Source organism: Danio aesculapii, chromosome 18, assembly GCF_903798145.1.
Source record: "Danio aesculapii chromosome 18, fDanAes4.1, whole genome shotgun sequence".
In the NCBI taxonomy this organism is placed as follows: domain Eukaryota; kingdom Metazoa; phylum Chordata; class Actinopteri; order Cypriniformes; family Danionidae; genus Danio; species Danio aesculapii.
In genome coordinates this window covers 54,809,640-54,829,972 of record NC_079452.1, presented here as the reverse complement: position 1 = coordinate 54,829,972, position 20,333 = coordinate 54,809,640, and the positions used below count along the sequence as shown (strand labels likewise).

General features: G+C 36.6%; 1 protein-coding gene across 3 annotated transcripts; it reads right to left on the bottom strand.

Moving 5' to 3' along the window:
* Window positions 1-1,078: 1,078 nt before the first annotated feature.
* caprin1b (cell cycle associated protein 1b) lies at window positions 1,079-20,085 on the bottom strand. Of its 3 annotated transcripts, none has more exons than XM_056478308.1 (18): window positions 19,953-20,085; window positions 19,385-19,564; window positions 16,924-16,986; window positions 16,749-16,835; window positions 16,380-16,618; window positions 15,060-15,142; window positions 12,650-12,808; window positions 12,499-12,554; window positions 11,613-11,696; window positions 11,337-11,504; window positions 10,862-10,967; window positions 10,680-10,741; window positions 10,457-10,567; window positions 7,920-8,054; window positions 7,448-7,601; window positions 6,864-7,070; window positions 2,226-2,332; window positions 1,079-1,594 (listed from the first exon to the last, which is right to left on the bottom strand). In XM_056478308.1, exons 2-18 carry the CDS (start codon window positions 19,562-19,564, stop codon window positions 1,508-1,510), a joined length of 2,088 nt encoding a protein of 695 aa, XP_056334283.1. In that variant the 5' UTR covers window positions 19,953-20,085; the 3' UTR covers window positions 1,079-1,507. The 3 variants fall into 3 exon arrangements, with proteins under 3 accessions (XP_056334283.1, XP_056334285.1, XP_056334284.1); XM_056478310.1 differs by having other exon boundaries at window positions 6,864-7,067; XM_056478309.1 differs by having other exon boundaries at window positions 12,499-12,551.
* Between the last annotated feature and the right edge of the window lie 248 nt (window positions 20,086-20,333).

Sequence of the window (20,333 nt, the reverse complement as noted above, 5' to 3'; positions counted from 1 at the left end):
TTATGCACATAACCGAGTAGGATAAACTTTTTATTCGATAAGAAAAGATGCGCATAAACTATGATGGAAACACTTTTACCGCACAACATGTGATGATATAAATGTGTGTAAATAGACAAACCAGCAGGCTGAGCACACTGTAAAACATCTGAAAAGTTGATTTGGTGATTCTAAAAGGCCTTACTGTTTAAGGATTAGTGTTATTATATTATTAATGACCTCCAGAGTCAAGAGCGTGCTCAGCTGACACCTTCAAAGACCACCACGCGTTTACTGCATGTCATAATTGCCTTGTAAGGTGCAGGTCAATTATTAGATGAAGAAATGATTGACGCAGCTTCTCCTACTGCAGCAAATTCCTTTTTGAACTGTTGATATTTGGCACCAGTTAAACAGGAAGTGATGATTTTGTTCTCTTTAACTCGTTGGATGGAAGCGCTGCTTTTAGTCGCACGTCTTTTATGCGATACTCCAGTTTTGCGCATAAAGTTAATTTGCATTTTTGGATGGAAACATAGCTACTGTCTTGCTGAAATTTCCACCCCGTGGTTTCATCTTCATCCTCCTGGTAATATAGATGTTGGGACTGAAGCAGCTAGTATCAAATTTACACTGCTGAATAACTGCTGTGAGATTTCAGCTGCTGTCTGGGCTTTCCATGCCTTTTTACACCTCCGTTTCTTCATGTGTTCAATACTTTTTCCTGTGAGACTTCATTTTATTACTCAATTCAATTTCTAAACTATTAGTTTTGTTATTAGTTTATTATTGGATTAGTTTTGTTTTCTTTGCATGTATAAATTAGTTTAGTTGTTCTGGTGAAAATTTCAAGTCAACAGCACCTTTATAAATATATTTTCCTAAGACAAATAATGAAATGCTCAATACTTATTTTACCCACTGTGTGTATTCAGGGTCTTTATTCAAGAAACTACATAATGCAATAGAAACGGAGTCTACAGTAGGACCATATTTAGGGATTCATTGCATCAGAGAGACTGGCAAAACTAATTAACATTAGCCAATTGTGTGACTTAACAGACTTTTCAAAATACACCAAAAGCCAAGCATACAAGAGTTAATGCAACACATCTTTATTGAAACTTGAAGCAGTAATCACTTTACAAACCGTGAATCTGGGAGAATCTTTAAAAATGTACCAAAAGAAGCAGTTTTTAAAACCAGAACAAATTGGTGTGAACAAAAACAGAGGGGCAGAAACGAAACTCCCATTTTTTGGACCAGCTGTAGCAGGTTTAAATTTTATTTCATACAAAAAAAACAAACAAAAATAAATTAAGTCTTTCAAGTTCACAGGCATATCTGTTAGAAACACGGGGAAACTTTAAAATTGACAGTTTTCAGCTTGAACTTTTCTCCATTTTAACACGTCAAATGGATATTTGCCTGATGGTTTCCATTAAGAAGAGAGGGGGAAAGAGAGCCAGGACATTTGCACTTGAGCATCCGAATGTTCACTGTGGTCCAGATTGAAGGTTGACAAGGCTTAAGAGCGCATGGCTGGAGCGCTTCCTCGAGAGACTCCGCGAGTCCCTTGGCCAGAGCCGCGCTTATAGTTCTGCTGGTAACCGTCCTGAGGAGAGACGCAGAACATTAGAGAGAGAATTTGAAGAAAGTGTGCTGTAGGGAGGATGCACAAAACACTGAGGGTTTCAAAAAAATAATAAACAAAATTGAAACCAATGTGGGAATTTCAAAACGCCAGGACAAAAAGGAAGTGATATTCTAAAGTAATTACTAAATTAAACCAATAGATATGTTACTAGTGTCAGAGTGCCATTCACTATTTACACAACTGATGTCATGAGTTGTACTGTGTTCGTTTCATGAACGATGTACTGAGCTTTACATTAAATTGGTAACAAAAACATTAAGATGGTCTAAGACAGGAATATATTTTCTAATTATTCACAAAAAGGGACGAAGAAATTTAATCTTTTCCAACAATTGTTCAAAATTAAACAGGAAAAAAAGTAGATGGAGAAAAAGAGACTTCCTTTGATCTTATTTTTTACTTCATTAAGAGAATACAAATATAAAAAAAACTAAAGAAACACCCATTCACTATAATAACTCATTAACCAGATAGAGCTTTTCAGAGAATAGATAATTGCTATTTTTGTAATAGACTGAATAAATTAAAAATAATAAAGGTTGTTATACAAATATAAAATTCACTGAATCAAAAGTATATTCATTCATACCCGCTGATAGTTGTTTCCAGAATAGTCGCGCGGTGTGCTGAACTGGGTTTGTCCATATCCGGGGTTGGCTGAGTTGGAGAACGATGGCCGATAACCTTCATAACCACCTGAAATAAACAAACAAATGCTAATCATTAATACAATAATAAATAACTATAAACTAGGAATAGCAACACTGCGTGGAAAATATGTACAGCAGATATAAGAGTAAAATTAAGCTTATAAAACTCTCCAAAATCTACACTGCGGTTAGTCTCCAATGTGCACAGTTTGATCAGATCTTTAAATCATCTCAAACAGTTTGGCATGTCCTTTAACTCAACCTGTACACATTGAGCTCATAAAGATGTAATATACAAATACTGAAATGTTATCCATGCGAGAACTGTAAAGACAGATGAACTGAATGAAGCCTTTAATACATCATGGACAGGACACTGGCCTTTCACGTTCTCCAGAGCAGTCTTAATACGCACAATAGCTATGCCCAGAAACAAATGATTAGCTTCAATAAACAAGCAAGCACCAGTATATCCACACAAGAGCAGATTGAGGCCAGGACACACCAAGCTGTCACTTAAATCCATTTCATAACCTTTTACACTCAGCTATTTATTACAGCTATTTTGGAAGTTTCTGCCTGGATTTTCCGACTCAACTTGAAAAGCTTCCCCTACTCTCATACTGAGGTGTAACTGCAAGAAAACCTCTGAAATGACATAAATCAGACAACTTCTATAATCATTTTTATCATTTTCAAAACGGTGTTATATTAAAACCCCAATAGCAAGGGTGTCAAACTCAGTTCCTGGAGGGCCGCAGCCCTGCACAGTTTAGTTTCAAATCTGCTTCAACACATTTACCTGTAGATTTCAAACAAGCCTGAAGGACTCTACTAGTTTGATCAGGTGTTTAAGTAGGGTTGGAACTAAACTGTGCAGAGCTGCGACCCTCCAGGAGGAGTTTGACACCTGTGCCCTATAGTAACATAAAATGTCAAAGTGATGCCCATCTACAGAAAACATTAATGGTGTAACAAATCTCACGGTACGGATCACAGTTACGATATGATTTTAGAGTCACAGATCTACGGTGGCCGGGAAGTGCAAAACAACATTACAAAGTGTGAAACACTTTTACAAAGCTCGAGACATTTACATTTTGAAAAACATTATCTATCATAAGACACAATTACATAGGAATCACAATTTAACCAAGGACAGAACAAATTTACATTTTAGAAACAAATTTACATGACGCAAAACACTTTTACAAGTCCTGAAACAAACTTACAATTACAGATTCCTTACGGAAAGGGAATGTACCACACATCGGAAGTGACGTAGTATTACTACACACTGGGAGTGACGCAGGGAAAAGTGATAATGTTGTTGGTGAGCGCGGTAAATTCGTGCTGAGGAGTTGACCAGACAGAAACACCAGACATACAGTACTGCATCAATGTGTTCAATATTTTAACGAGGGCCTCTCGCACGCTGTAATAGTGTACATGATGTCAAGTCTACACGGTCTAAATATCTGCTTAGGGACTTTTAACAGTAAACTGAATGAAGCCAGTGTTACGGTTTATTTGGTGTCCGTGTTAACAGGTGCCCCTTTCCAGATGTAAACTACTCACATTTGCAGATTAGTCACTTTCACGGCAACAAAACATGCCCATACTGAAATAAATATTCTTATTACTTGGTGTCACTTTCATTGTAAACACTACTGATTTTAATATTTGTGTGGCAGAACAGTACATAACCAAAATTAATGTAAAGAAATAATTATAATTGACATGTCTTCAACGGGATTTGAACCCACGTCAAAAGGTTCAGCGTGAGCATCAAGCAACCCATCTACGTTCACACTGCTGGCTAATGTGGCCCGAATCTGATTTTTTCCCCTTCATGTGACTCGGGTGATGACAGTGTGAACAGCCCAAACCGAATGGAATCTGATCTTTTCAGGTCAGATCTGTGCCACTTTCATATGTAGTCTTAAATAAGACACAGATCTGATGTTTTGCAATGCGACCGCAGTGTGAACGGTTATGTCGGATTTCATGTGACTTTTACATAATCTTCAAACGACATGCGTCATCATTCTGCGCTGCAAACATCATCTACTCCTCAGCACCACAGTAGAATGGCACACAGGGCGATTACTGTACCACAGAAAGTTGGTTGTTCATGTTGAAAAAGATTTTGAAGGCAAAACTGGTGCTTGTTAACTAATCTGGTTAACGATTGAGGCACGGATTAAATCGCGAAGGTGAAGAGCATCGTGCGCGTTGCGGATAGGGGATCCGTGTGCAAAGGAGGGGGAACTTTCTCTCCGATAGAAAAAAAAAAGGCAGGTGCTCGAGCACCCAAACCCTCCTTCTGCACTATGGCTGCTCATTAACCCTTGATGAGTTCACTACACCGTCCTGTGGTCAGAGCGCCTTGCTTGTCATAAATCACAAATAATCTGTTTTCTCAATCACAAGAGATCTATTTTAGGTCTCAAATGCTGAAATACACATTAGTAGTAGCAGAACAATCCTTTATAGCTCATGAAATACACCAGGGTTGTCTGTGAAAGAGTAATAATCATAAGCATGATCTGATAACATGCTTACTTCATACAGTACACACGTTGTGTGCATAATTAGACATTTTGTGCTGTCCGTATCTGTACTTTTGTGCATGCGGGGATCAGTTTAGGACCATGATCTGTTCACACTGCAAATCTGATATTGGCCACATTTATAAGAGCAGTGTGAACAGCCATGCAAAAAAAAAAATCAGATCTGAGAAAAAAAAAAAAAAAAAATCAGATTTGAGCACTAAACCTCGCAGTGTGAACGTAGCCTCACTGAGCTAACCAGGTCTATATGGTGATGTCGGGTTTGATATCTTTATCAGGCATTATATGCCATGCTCTGATTGTTTCCATGTACTTGCGTTTACACGTTTCTACATACTCTCATGCTGACATCATCTCAGAACAGCTCTAATCCGTTTTATCGCAGTTGATAAAACCATGATTTTTATAGTTGTAGACTCATGTTAACCTGCGTCTACAAAGTCACACACACGAGCTGATATTTTCCGGTGTGTAGTACATACTACATCACTTCCGGTGTGTGGTACAGTCCTTTTCCATAAGGACCCTGTAATTTCATTAAAATGAATGAAACTAAATAAATAAATAAAAAAAATTTTTTTTTTAAAAATTAAAAAGACAAAGTAAAACATTCAATAGGAAAAATCATCTTTGCTACTGTTGCTGGTAAAGCTAAATATAGAAGTCTTACAACAAATCATATTCATTTTCAATTAATGATTCAACAGTTCACACACAAAATGTCACGTTTGATTACAGCTGGATCATTTTTGAAAACCTATACAGTGACATCACTTTGACGGTTGTTTGTCGCCACCCATTGGTTAAGCAATGTAATTGCTACAACATTCACCAGCATCATGTTCCATTAAACGGTGATTTTAATCTTTACCATAAAGTAGTGTTTATATCTGAACTATAAACTTATCCCGGTACTTGTCATTTGTTTGTTTGTTTGTTTGATTGTAACTAACTGAAAAAAGTGTAGAAACTCAATCTCTCTCGTTTAAATGTAGATTTGAATGCAGCGCTTTGAATGATTAATAAACATAAGCAAATCATTATCACTGATGTTGTGCGGGTTTGAATTGAGATCTTTTAATGTTTAATTGTGCAGCTTTACACTGAATGCATAAATGCAGGCAAAACAAACAGTGACAGAAACACCTTTTAATTAATAGCCTAAGAAAGCATTTAGGTCCCACCACAACTTTTTCCATCATCATATTTTACAGGGAAGCCAAAATGCTTTCATACATACGATTTGATTGATATGGGAGGTGATCTCTCTGCAATTGTTATAAATGTTGGATTAACCTACCAATTCAAAAAAGTTATTAATCCGCAGGTAAGGTGAATTCCGAACTGCGGGTTGTGATCAGACCATGATCCGTTACACCCCTAGAAAACTTATTCCAAATGTTCAAATTGTATATAGAGGTATCAGCCCACCGAAACTCTTTACAGGTAAAGTGAAACAGTACAGCAAGGAATGTCAAACTTTTGGCAGTTTACTTACAACCCTGCTTCAACACACCAACAACCCGTTCAAACAAGCGTGAAGAACACAATAAGTGTGGATCAGGTGCGTTTAATTGTGGTCAAAGCTAAACTGTTGCTAAGATGTAACCCTCCAGAAACGGACTTTGACACATGTGCAGTACAGGGTCCACAGAGCAGATGCAGCCAACACGACACTGGTTTCATCTCCAATAGTTCTTTGAAATCAGCTTGGTGTGTCCCGGGCTTTAGTCATTCCATTTAATCAATAAAAGCTTCTATTAAATCAATCATTGATTTCTTTAACGAATGTTCTAGCTTTATTTATATACTTTTTTAAATCCTTCGACAAGGATGCTTGCATTTTGGGTGTCATTTGCAGATCCTGTAATGTCGATGACAATTTACTACAGAGGTGGACATCTTAAATAAAGGTTAATGATTAATCAAAAGCTAATTTAAACTATGATCGATGCAGGGAATAAATGTGAACTGAAATCCCTACTAACGCATGTTGTTGTGTACCTCTGAAGCCATTGGATGGTCCTCTGTAGCCGTTGATGATGCCGCGTGAGTTGCGGGGGCCGCCACGGGACATGCCTCTGCTGTTGTAGAAGGACTGAGCCTGGCGACCGAAGCCGTTGCCCTGAACACCTGCCTGCTGCTGAGACATGACCTGATGAGCAGCTGAGTTCTGGAGAGACTGATCTTGAGAATGGAAGGCACCAACTACTGTTAAAACAAGGATAAAACAGCTTAGTTAAGTTACTGTTACTACGGTCATCGTCGTCATTTAGTATTAACAGTAATTATTGATGACATTATCATTATCAAAGAAATATGTATTAACAATTACAACTTAACTATTACCATTATTACTATAAATATTATAAAGGAGTATGAAAATCAATGTATACAGAGCATAACGTATCGATTTTATTATTGTTACTCTAACAGTTACTATTACCACAGTAGATATTATGCAAGCCCACCACAAACAGTTAAAGCTTAGATCATTGTCTCCACACTGGCTTGCTTCCATTTGAGCAGTGCAGATTTACAGGATTATATTGTGGTTATGTGAAATATGATGCACATTTTCTCCTCACCAGCCTGGAGCTGCTCTGGCGGCAGGTCTGTTTGCTCCACAGGAAGCTGCGTCTGGCTATTAAAGCCCTGACTGTAGCTGTTCTGATATTGGCTGGCCTGCTTTATGGAGTCCGCATCATTAACTGGTGGGACAGGAGCATTCAGATTGAACACCTTTCAGGAAAAACAGATTGAGGATAATGTTAATATTAAATATAAGATGATAAAGAGTTACACACTCTGGCAGGAATGAAATGGATATACATATGCCCAATAATCTTATAGATATCTTTGTAAAACTTCATAGTTCTCTATACCACTTGATACTACAGCAAAATGCATTATTTTATAGTTTTATCAGCCGATAAGACTTTTTTCCTGCAAATCTGTAGCTATATTAGATTCAACAGAACAGTGTTCCTGATCTGACAGGTTTCAATTTTTTTTTTTTTTTTTTTTTTTAAACAGCTAGTCTTTATTCAGGTTTGTTACCGTTTGCATGGACTGGAATGGAGCTGCGTTGACATTGATGCCGCTGCTGTGCAAGGGTTTTGGGATCACCTGGGTTTGGGAGGCAGGAGGAAGCGTTGCAGATGAAGGAGTTTGTTCTGTCAAGGGCATGGAGGCCTACAGAGGAAAAGCAATTTTTAGATAACGAATTTCACAAATACATTTGACAACTAAGTGCACATTAAGTACATTATAAAAGCAGGGGTGGGCAATATTACTGCATAATGAAATTCACAATTTTATTGAGTGATGCATTAAGTCATTCAAACAATGTTCGAAAAATGTCATTTAAAAAAAAAATAAATAAATAAAAAAAATCCTCATGAATGGATTACTGAATCAATGATGACTTTGTGACTGCATTATGAAGGTACATATAAACATTACAATTGTGGCAATATTCAGATTAAAATTCACTTCACATAAACACATACTTCAAACAAACTGATGCAATTAAGCTCATAACTGTAATAACTATAATCTAATTAATATTTATTTCCCTTTTAAAGCACAACAATCAGGTGCAACTGTGCTTGGACATACATTTTTGAAATATGATGCACTGCCTCTGGTTTCACACTTGGTTCAACTGCCTGGTCCAAACCAAAGTTCAATTGTCCCCCCTTGCCACCTTCTCCACTGGTTTGTTTACACACCGACTTTTTTAGTTCTGAACCCCGCTACGCTTGCGCCATCTAGCTGCTGTTGTTTGTACAGCTGTTGCTAGGTGTTGGCGACGAAAGCAAAGGCGTGAAAATGGAAAGACTTGCGCACATCGCGGTCGTTGTGCTTTTACTGAATCTTTTGGTTGTTAACATACAGAGAGCGACGTTCAAAACAGTCTGCAGAAGTTGTTTTTGGAGGAGACAAGCAGACATTAGCTGCGTCTCATTTCAGAGGCTGCATCCTCCGAAGGATGCACACTTCAAAAGGGAGTCCTTCGAAGTCCACACAGGCCGAACTGAGTGTTTTCAAACGAGAATCTAACCTACAGAAGACAGATCTCGTCACCTAGCAACCGTAAAAGCTGCTGTTTAAAAGCGGTAATTTTTAACGTAATTTTTAAAATTTGTAATGACTTTTTCCAAAGTGATTTTAAAACTTATTTTAAGTGATCTGAAGGGAAAATAAGGTTTACAAAAGGTGGAAATATATTTCCTTTGATCCATACATGTACACATAAAAATGTAAAAGTCAATAAAAAAATAAAAAAAATTCACTTTTCAGCAAGTAATTTCATATTCTGTTTATTAACACGTTTCAATATCAAAGTAAAATAAAACCTAATTCATACATTTAAAACTGTAATCCAGAGTTTTAAAAACACCCTTCCCCCCCTCATTCAAATCAATACAAGTGACAGGACTTTTGAATCCTATAGTCTTTGGATTTAGTGTTTCTTTAGTTACTGCATATTGCATTTGTAGGGCAGTATAAGAAAGCTCATACTAGGGCTGTGCAATTTATCGAAAATTCGGTAAAGATTTTGGCTTCTAACGATTATGAAAAAGCATTAATCTAGATAAATGATTATTGCATCATATACCCCCACTTTCCAGTTGTACACATTTGTTGCTCTTCAAAGCTCAGTTTCATATTAAAATTACTAAAAGCATGTACTGTAATGTAACTTTTGCAGCACGGGATGCGCATCGTTCATTGATGTACATTTGAATCATTCATGGTTTTAAAAGCGCGAATGAGACTGCATGCTGTTGTGTGTCACCAAGTTCTTACAGTGAAGATGCTTAAAAGCACAGCTTGTTTCATGTTTTTATTCTATTGTATTTATTTCCCTTTCCTCATTTACAGAGAGGAAAATAACTGTACATATACAGTTGAAGTCAGAATTATTAGCCCTACTGAATTATTAGCGACCCTTTCCCCCCAAATTCTGTTTAATGGAAAGATTTTTTTCCAACACATTTCTAAACATGATGGTTTTAATAACCCTTTTTTAAATAACTGATTTCTTTTATCTTTGCTATGATGACAGAACATAATATTTTACTAGATTTTTTTCAAAATACAAGCATACAAGATTAAAGTGTGATTCAAAGGCTTAATTAGGCAAGTGATTTTATAACAGTAGTTTCTTCTGCAGACAATCAAAAATATATATTGCTTAAGGGGGCTAGTACTATTCACCTTAAAAAAAAAGGGTTCAATATTTAAACCTGCTTTTATTCTAGCCTAAATAAAACAAATAAGCCCTTCTCCAGAAGAAAAAATATTATAGGAAATACTGTGAAAATTCCTTGCTCTGTTAAACATGTTCACAGGAGAGCTAATAATTAATATTATATAATAATACTAATATTATATATTATATAAATTACTAATTATATAATAATATACTAATAATTTTGACTCCAACCTGTAATCATTTTGAATAATCGTAATTACAATTATGACCAAAATAATCGTGATTTTGATTTTTTCCATAACTGAGCAACACAACCACACAGCAAGAATCAACTGAAGATCATTTAATTGAAATTACTCAATTGGAGGCTTACCTGAATTGGATCAATCGAGCCTGTCTGTGGTCTGGGATCAGTTGTGTGAGGGGACTGATACATTGGTGGCGGTGTGGAGAAGGTTTCTGGTGATGGAGAAACCATGGGCATCTGCAGAGAAAACACATTTCAAACCCATCTTTAAACTGATTAAGTAAACTTCTTTCCAGGCTGCTAAGAACACTCAATTTTGCAACATTTTGCAGAACTTTGCAACACTCACTTGCGTGGGTTCTGGCTGAACGCCAACAGCTGGAGGCTGTGCTAGATGAGTCTCTGGGTGAGCTGCAAGTTTAGAAATCAAAAATCCAACAAGTTTCAGTTGATTATAAATAATTAGATAAATATAAAATAAATAAAATAAAAAACCCAATATGCATACTGTAGGTGCCAATAGAAGCATACCTGGTTGACACACCATTGGTGGCATCTCCATACTGACTGGCTTCATAGGTTGTGCTGATACAATAGCCGGATCCAGAGACTGGCCATCAAAATCAAGCATGGAGTCCTGAGGAAAAAGAAGAGGATTTATTCTGCATACAAACATACGCCATAAGTAAATGGTTTCATTTTGCAATCTTGTTTCCTGCCAGTGCGACTGGGGCTACATCCAAACATGGGCAGAGCTTCCTTCCCCATCTCTTTTTTTTGCCTCATCTTAAAAAATATATATATTTACACAAAACCGCTGTAGCCGACAAACAGAAATATAGTTGGTATGCCAGGTCAATACATGTGAAAATTTGTGTAAGGTGACAAGCATCACATGAATAATCTAGAGTGTGAGTAAACCATAAGAGACAAAACTATTCCAAGTCTGGTGCTTAGCTGCTTCATATAACTTGGCATCACCAACATCAGTGTTCTTAATGCCTACCTGCATAAAGTTGTATGGTCCCTGCATCTGTGCCATGAGGTCCTGAACCACCTGCTGTCTGCACACGGGGTCTGAGGGGGGTGTTGGAGTTACTGTGGGCATTGGATGAGGCTCTGGGACGACAGGAATGGGGGCAGTCTGAACTGGCTGCAGTATCGAGTTCACAACCTGTAAATGCACCAAACACACCTACATTTTAATCTAGCGAATCAGAAACAGAAGCTGCAAATCACCTTTCCTTTCCTATGAGATTTGTTGGTGGGGTCCTCAAGTTACCTCAGGTTCCACACTCCATTCTTCTCTTTGCTCCTTTTCACCAGTACTATACGTGTTCTCCGAAACAAACTGCCTATTTACAAACTGGAGAGAACAAAGAATAAAGAATAAAGGTAAAGAACTTTATTGGTAATTAAGAAGAGATGGAGCTAAAACTGCACCCAGGAGATTATATAATAAGTTTAATTCACGTTCATTTTCACTCCAAGGTCAACTGTTGTGAAAGGTCTATAGTTCCGTTTTCAGTTTGTCTGTCCTGATCTTTGCTTTATGCTGAACACATACACAAACAAGTAATGCTTTAGAAAAAATATCATACTCATTTTTATTAATATTTTGTGTTACTTTAATATTTTAGGTTCTCTTAATTTGTTAGGAATATTTTACCAGTTTAGTCTTTACTACTATCTGAAATAAGTTTGTTAGATTTTTTTATTTCAGTTATGATAATTTAATTGAAATAACAAAGTAACAAACGTACAAAAAAGTTGCACAGACAGAAAAAAAAACAGGGGGGGGGGGCAGTCAGTAACAATTCACTTTTGGTCAAATGCCAAGAAACAATGTTTATAACATACATCTATAACTTGCTAGTACTGGTTAGGTTAAGTGACAATCTCAGAGGAGGAATCTGAAACCAGCACTCATCTCCAGGAGGTCAGAAACAAATTTGCACACTGCAGTTTTGGGCATGCAGTCCTAGGCATTTCTGCTTTTTTAAATAAATAGTGTTCATTCAAATATGGTTTTAGTTGATTTGATTTTAAAGTTTTTAACTTCAAAGTAAAATAAACTCCCACATTAAAACATCCAGTGAAATGACTCCTCGACTGGGAGCCTTAAAGCTTGTATTTGACAAGGCTTGTGTCCACCCTACATGTCTCACCTCTGTTATCTCAATTGGAATGGGTTCAGGATACTCTTCTGTAATCTCACCCTCTGCTAGAAGACAAAAGGCAATGTCTCAGAAAATCTCTCAGTGTGAACTGTAGAGGTTTTAGAAGGATGAGAATGAGCAATAAAAGAATGAGTTTTACCTGTGTCAAGAGGCTGTTCCTCTGGTTCAGATGCTTCCACTGGAGCCACCTGCTCCTCCACCTCCTCTTCTTCCACACAAACTCCATTCTGATGAGACTGCACTCGGTCAAAGTAGCCGCTCTGCAAAACCCGCTCCAACGTCTCATTCAGAGCTTTATCTGAGACACAAGAAAGCATTTAGACACAAGGTCTAAAATAACTGCTTTCTGTTTGTTTTGAAAAAGAGAGTGACTTTCATACGTCAGCAAACAAAAAAGAAACAAAACCTAGATGATAAATATTTAAATTGGTTTAAATCATAAAAAAATGCATTATTAGTGCAAGTAAAAACTAAACATATTGCATTATAAACGTTTTAAATGCCAATTTAAATATATTTATGCTGCAAGGATGCATTAAATTAAAACCTAAAATACTAAATTAAAGCACAGATTTGCTGAAAGGACTAGAGCATTGTAAACGATCATCATCCAGCATACTTTCAAGTCCAGCTGATGCAGAGCAAATGGGTTCATTTATATGGCATGAGCCACATGAAGAAAAGTGCTAGAGACTGGAAGCATTGTAAGGCAGGGCTTCTGTATGTAGTAAAATATTTTTTATGACTGAAATACATAACACTATTTTGATGTGCATGTAACTGGAAATAAAATGGAAAAAAATCGTTAGAACAGCCATGTCTCAAACTCTCAGGTTTGATTTATTGACTAGCCGCCTCTGATCAAGTGATAGAGAGCAGCAGGATAACGTTCAGAAATCAGGACATGGATCATGCCATTTCATCCACTGAGTCAGGATGGGCATAATGCCCAGTAAGAGCACAGAAGTTTTCATGCACAGCCTTCAGACAAAGGCAAAATGAATGGAATGATGGTACTGGTGTTGCTGCATGGAATGTGTAAGGGCCGGAACACACCAAACAACTAGAGATTCACTTGTGCAAATATGATATTCTAATTCATATTCTTTGCAAATATTTGAGAAATGTAGCAAAAATACAGCTGCCATTTTTATGCTCCTTCTTGACTTGTTTACATAACATCAGCATTTGTTCTTGTGCTGATTCTCGCAACTGCTTTCGCAAAAGGCCAATATCAATCTATATGCTATAACGGGCCAACTCGATCTAACATTAACTGAATGAGAGAAAACGTATGGAATACACCAAACCAGCTAGCTGGACTGCTGCAGTCCAACAGCTGACCGTCAGTTTAGGGTGTGCTCATTTTCAAGTTCATTATATTTACTTTTCTATCAAGAACTAAAAAAATAAAAAAAACAGAACACATGGCTTGGATATGATGCTATAGTTAAATTAGTTTTGGATTATTATTATTTATTTAATAAAAAAAAAATCATAATAATAAAACTGCACAATCTCACTTGCAATCCACCCTTTTATACGAATTAATGCAGGTCTCCACAAACGAACCAACAATATCGTTCTCTCCAACAAAACAAAAATAATTTTTGCTCAATTTCAGCAGTTTTACAAATCACACTAAGTTTTTCCATGGTTTAATGGTTATGATGCTAACAAGAACAGCTTCATAATTAATTAATTATATATTTTAATCGGGTACCATCAATATTGTATATTTAAGACAATTATGCATTCATTCAGACTAAATGTCTTTATATAATTGTTCATAACTTGCATGTTAGACTATCATACATTTTGCAATCATAGAGATGTTGTTACATGGTACTTGTGGTAATCACAGTCTGCAAATGTAAAGGATCGGTCTGCATTTACAGACAATTTCTTTATTACAAAATAAATTGACATGTTGATCCCAACTCAAACTGTCAAATGTGAATTTCTAAGAAATGAAACGTGTTAATTTCACAATATAACCAAACCAGCTATTGGTTGCACCATCTGTAGTGCTTAGTGGCACCAGTGGCAGCCCAGTGCCCTCAAACGTTACTCTAGAGTTCCGAAATGGTTGAAGGGGGGAGAAAAAAAAAAAAAATCCAAGTTTTCCACCACAAGTATCATTAATGAGTTATGTAATTCAATGTTTTGCATCATTTTTTCGAAGGAGGTTGAAGGCCATGTGAACCAAAAGATTTGCATTATAAAGTCACTGTGCAGGTGCAAGTTCAGCTACAGTCAGTAGAACTCTCAGATGCCATTATACAAGCTATGGAAGATAGCAACTGATGACTGATCAGGTTTTTTTAAATGCATAATCTAACATTAAAGACAATATTTTCAGTCATATTGTTTTTAAAACAAACTGAACGCACCCATTGAAACCTCCCCAAAAAAAACTGATAAGCATTACAAAAATCTAAATCTATTATTTACTTTTAAACTATTTATAATTTAATGTTATCGTAAGACATTAAAATGAAAAAGGAGTTTGAAAAATGCATTTAATTTTTAAAGAAAGTTTGACATACATGTTGTTCCAGCGACAGGCTTATCCTTCCCCTCCAAAAGTTCCCATAAGTGTTGCGATGCTTCTTGATACTGGTCAGTCAACCTGTGAGACAACAGAATTATGAAGACACACTCAAAGCTAACTTCCACACTTTTCTTTAGACAATACTCTGTGAGAACTTTTCGGTGAACCATCTCTTTAAAGGGATAACTCACCCTAAACTGAAGATGACTAACGCAACAGGCCAAAACGTTCATGACTTTTCTAATGTTTTTCATTTTCAAAACACAAATTACATTTATTTAATTTTTTAAAACAAAGTCAGTCGCTCTACATAAATCTCAAACATGCAACACTAAAGCTCCAACATTTCTACAAAAGAACAAGCCTTACATGTCAAGAAAACCTTAATGGATTCCATTCACCAAATGTGATGTTCTCCGTGCATGTCTGTTCGCTAAATTTTATATTTAAAAATGTACAAACTATATCCATTCATAATATCAAAAATCACATCTTTAAGACTAGAATTAAACATCTCGACTATTGAATCCACTTCTTTAATAATGCCTTTATTAAAAGAACTGATTATTAACGTCACATATTACAGTGTCAAATGTGAAACTTTCGATAAAACCAATAAATTAATTGCATTAAAATTTAAAAGCGACAGTTCAGAATACAACAGATTTGTAGAGTCACTGCAGTTTAACCAGAATAAAAAGTAAAAGTTTATCATTTGCATGCATTTATACATTTTGTTGAATTATTTGTACAATGAAGTTTTGGGAGGATTATTTTACATTTGATAAATTTGCTTTATGACTCTCAGGCACACCGTTTTATTTTATTCATGTTTGCTCTATTGTATTTATCTACACTTGCCATTCGTTTAATATATTTTATGCATGCTTCACTCCCCTACAAAAATCATCTAAATCAATCTAAATAAATAAATTCTTTCTAAACCAAGCAATCAAGGGACCTAGTGGAATTGTATTCATATTGCACCGTACGCTTAAAAATTACCATGCGGCTTGTTTAAACTACTCACTTAAAAGGAGTTGAACCAAGAACATTCTTAAGGCTTTTTAGACCACTTAATTGTTTTATGTTCAATTCACTTCAATTTGTAAAAACAATTAAACGATTTTAAATCTTTTAGCAAATAAACAGGTATGTCAATAATTAAATAATAGCTCTGAAGATGCTGATAAAACACAGATTGCCAAATGTGAAGTCCTCACTCTGCATTCACGGAAGATCGAAATGCACCCAACTCTCAATAGCAGGTAAGCGCATGTTGTGAAAATCATTAAGACATAAAAGTGTGCTTCACCTGATGTTTTGGTCACGTTCCGGTCCCACAAGCTTGTAAAACTCATCCAAGGAAGTAAGGTCAGCCTCAGTGAGCAGCGAAGTTTCCCCGTCCCCTTGCAGCAGTTCCTGCCGCACACTTTCATCCCCAAGTCGGTCAAGGACGAACTGCAGCTCCAGAACCCGTTTCAGCCTTTTCTGCTCACTCTCTTCACGCTGGAGCTGCTCACGGCGTGCCGCTTTCTTAACAGTTTTCTGGATCTATCAAGAGAAGACATTCCCACTAAATTGTTTAAACATTCCAGTGGATTTCGGTTGGATTCTAGACACAAAAACAAACTATGGTGCCTCAAGCTATGAAAACAACCAATTCAATTTTCTATGTACTCACTTCTTGACCCAATGCCAAAAAGCTCTTCTGCAGTTCCCGTGTAAACTCGAGGTTATGGATTACTTCCTGGTACTTCGACAGGGCTTCCTAGTTTGATTAAGTAAAAGGACAGATTTCAGACAGACAATTCTGACAGACAAGTCACGGACAGCAAAAATGTACATTGTTTACTCACCAGCTGGTCCTGGTTGAGACGTTCCCCTTTACTGCTTCTGGCCTGATAGTCATCAAGCTTGCTCTGCAAGAAGACGAGGCAAAAGATAAGAGAAGCACAAGCAAGCTCTGTATTAAAACTACAGGTGTTAACCAAGTCATCTTAAAATGTTAATGTTTCTTCCCCAAACCTCAAAATTAGTTTAAACTGATAATGATGCAAACCATCAACAGTCCAACTAAATAGGGTATACGCACAGCTAGTGTTTCTTCTTTTAATACCAATAAACATCTGGTGAATGGTTAATCTGACTTTTCAATTTTATATGGTTACTTTTACAGAATCGATGTTGTAATGCAATTAAAATACAATCAGTTAAATAGACTTCAGCATTCATTTAGTTGTTCAAGTGTAAAATGAGATGAAAAGCCGTTTACATGCACACACCCATCAGGATAGTGCAGAAATACTACTGAAAATCCTAGAGTAAAATAAATATATATTTTAAAGAGATCACACAGAAAAATGTACTTTAATGCAGTGCTTCTTGTACATTCTGATACCCACTTTATATCTTATACCAGTCAGGCAGTGAAGATCATTGTGTCTTCAAGAAAATAGACCTTAAACATGCTGATTTTGTAAAGGCATATAGTTCACCAGAAGCATTTGATCCAGGTTACTGAAAAATTAAAAGTCCTTCTGCATACACCCTATTGATTTCATAAATATAGAGAATTTAGAATGCTAACAACAACAATAAACATCCATTTACACTACTGCTAATTTTTTGGTCACTGGGTTTAGACACAAACTATTTATTTGTTTGTTTATTTAAATATTCTAAAATAATCAGTTGTTTTACGATACATTTTTCAAGCTGAAATGTAAGCATCAACAGTTACAACAGTCTTAAATGTTGAAATGATTCAAAAACAATTCCAATATGTGGATATGTGCCTCATTAACAAAAAAATATTTAAATGTCTTTAGTCATTTTTTCATTCAACTTTGATGAAATCAGTGAACTTTGTTCCAGAAAGCTCCAGCATGCGGTATGAGAGGATTATCCCGTATAACAGAGCTAATGTGAGAGCACAAGTTCACGTTCAACAACTACACAATAAAACAATCACATTTTCTTAAATTAAAATCAAAGATTATCCTAAATGAAGTGACAATATGCATACATGCAGCTTCAGTTAAGCAAATGATTCCCTCATAAACAAGGGACAGCTTCAGTAACACTTGATCTTCAATTTATGGTAGTTACATCTTCTCTGTGTTGTAATGAATAAAGCTTTATTAAAACCTACAAACAGATTTGAAACTAAATAAGTGGGACTTTTTATCCAGTGATCGATACCATTAACACAACATCATCTTTCTACCCGGAATAAATCAAGTAGCAAACAATTATAAAAGCAATACTCTGCACTACACCAAGTTAAAGAAATCTCTCCAGCAAAGCTCAAACTCGCAAAATCCAAAGGCGCTTTACTGCCTGTCCTGAAGACACACCTGTCTGTCTATGTCTGTGACCCACCTCTCTCCACAAACCCACTCGAGCCTGAGACCACCTAAAACATAAAGAGCTCCTTTACGTTCATTCTTGCTCCGACAGTTCCCCATATTTTCTAGCATGCTGAACCTGTTCTGAGACGCCATGTTAGCTTCATCTCCATGTGCGTGAGCAACGCAGCGATCAGAACAACATTCAGGAAATAACTTGGTCTTGTTTTATAGAATGTATAGAAAAAGGAAAACGTGTCTCTCTAGAGAGATCAACAGAGAACTAGAATCGCGTCAAAAGTTGACCGGCTAGCTCGGCTAAACTATAAACGCTAGCCGGTTAGCATTGCTAACTTACCGACACAGCAGTGAAAAGGCTGAACTAAATTAATGCTAGCCATGTAGTTTACATCGGATTCAACTCCATTTGAAAGGCATTATATGAATATTGATAAAGTATTTTTGTTAATAGCTTTGCGTTAGAGAAGCTTTCATAAGGTTTAGAAACTCTTTTTATTTTATTATTTATGCAACATAAACGGTTTAGTGTACATTTAAGATGTCGGTTTATACAAAATAGCGTAAAATAACGTTAAAAATATTTAGGCTTTTGTAACCTAAACGTTTAAAGAGTCTGGATAACGTTAACCGTTATTCGGATTTCCTTATCTTTCGAAAGCCCTTAAGGTTTATAATACACTGACATCTCTCTTACTGTATATTTATGTTACAATTTCTTCACACAATTTACATACCAAAGTAGCAGCTTCCGTTAAACGTCAAAGAGAAATAATTGCAAACTTAAGTCAGATTTTAAAATAAACAACGTAACATTAGTGCAAAAAACAATCTTCTGGATTTGTGAAGTGGACTAAACTATGAGAAACAATTTGTTTATAACATTGTATGTCTGTGGTTGCATTGGTTAAGCTGAACGTGATATGCTGGAAAAGGATAAGTGTTGACTTACCTTTTTCTTCTCCATATTGCGCACTTTCTTCTCAAGAACCACCATCACCTGCTTCATAGCCTCTGACTGGGTTCCAGTCAGCTGGTTGCTGGCTGTGATTTGGTTCATTGATCCGGGAGCAGATCCCAAGTCTGGGCTGGCAGACTTCAAAGTCCTGGTGCCATTTGTTGCCGAGGGCATCTAAATAGGGAATAAAAAAAACAGGTTTAACTGTGTTAACGAAACAAAGTGTAATTGCTGAAAATAGTCAATTTGGATGACTGCGAGACGATCAAAAGCCGAAGCATGTGTGATGTGGGTTGCTGGAATCGACGATGGTTTCATTTTCGATCATACATCACATTCAATCTTGCAGTTTTATAGTGAATGTGCTTGGAGGTAACACCCCATCACATGCCTCGTATAGGTTTATAAGTGAAGCTCATTTGTACAGTAGCATAAAAGTACATTACAAAATCCTCACACACTGTCACAGCAACCCATTGTCCGCACATTAGAAACGGTCCTGATCATCACGAAAGCTGGTGTAACGTTCGCATTAGTGATTAAGTCCCGAACGTGTGCTTACCTTTATGCGCAATATGTCCACAGGGGAGAAAATAAATCCTTTTTGGAGGCAAATAAGCCGAAGCTTTGATTGTGTTGCTTTTATTTTCTCTTCCAATTTACTATGGGATCCGCCCCGCCGGCCTCACCGACAACTGAGAGCGACTGAAAGGCGAGGAAATGGTTTATAATGAGGAAGGGCCCCGTTTCGAGTCGACCGGGACATTGCCTGTAGCTTGTCGATATGGAAATGCAGTTTTTTTTAGAATTACTGCGAATCCGATTAATGTACAGCTAAAAACTGAAACAGTATGTGATACGTATAAGAAACAGTCACGAAGGTGGTGGTTTATGTTTTATATTTTATTCAGTTGCACAACAGGCGTACAGTACCCTCCTCATT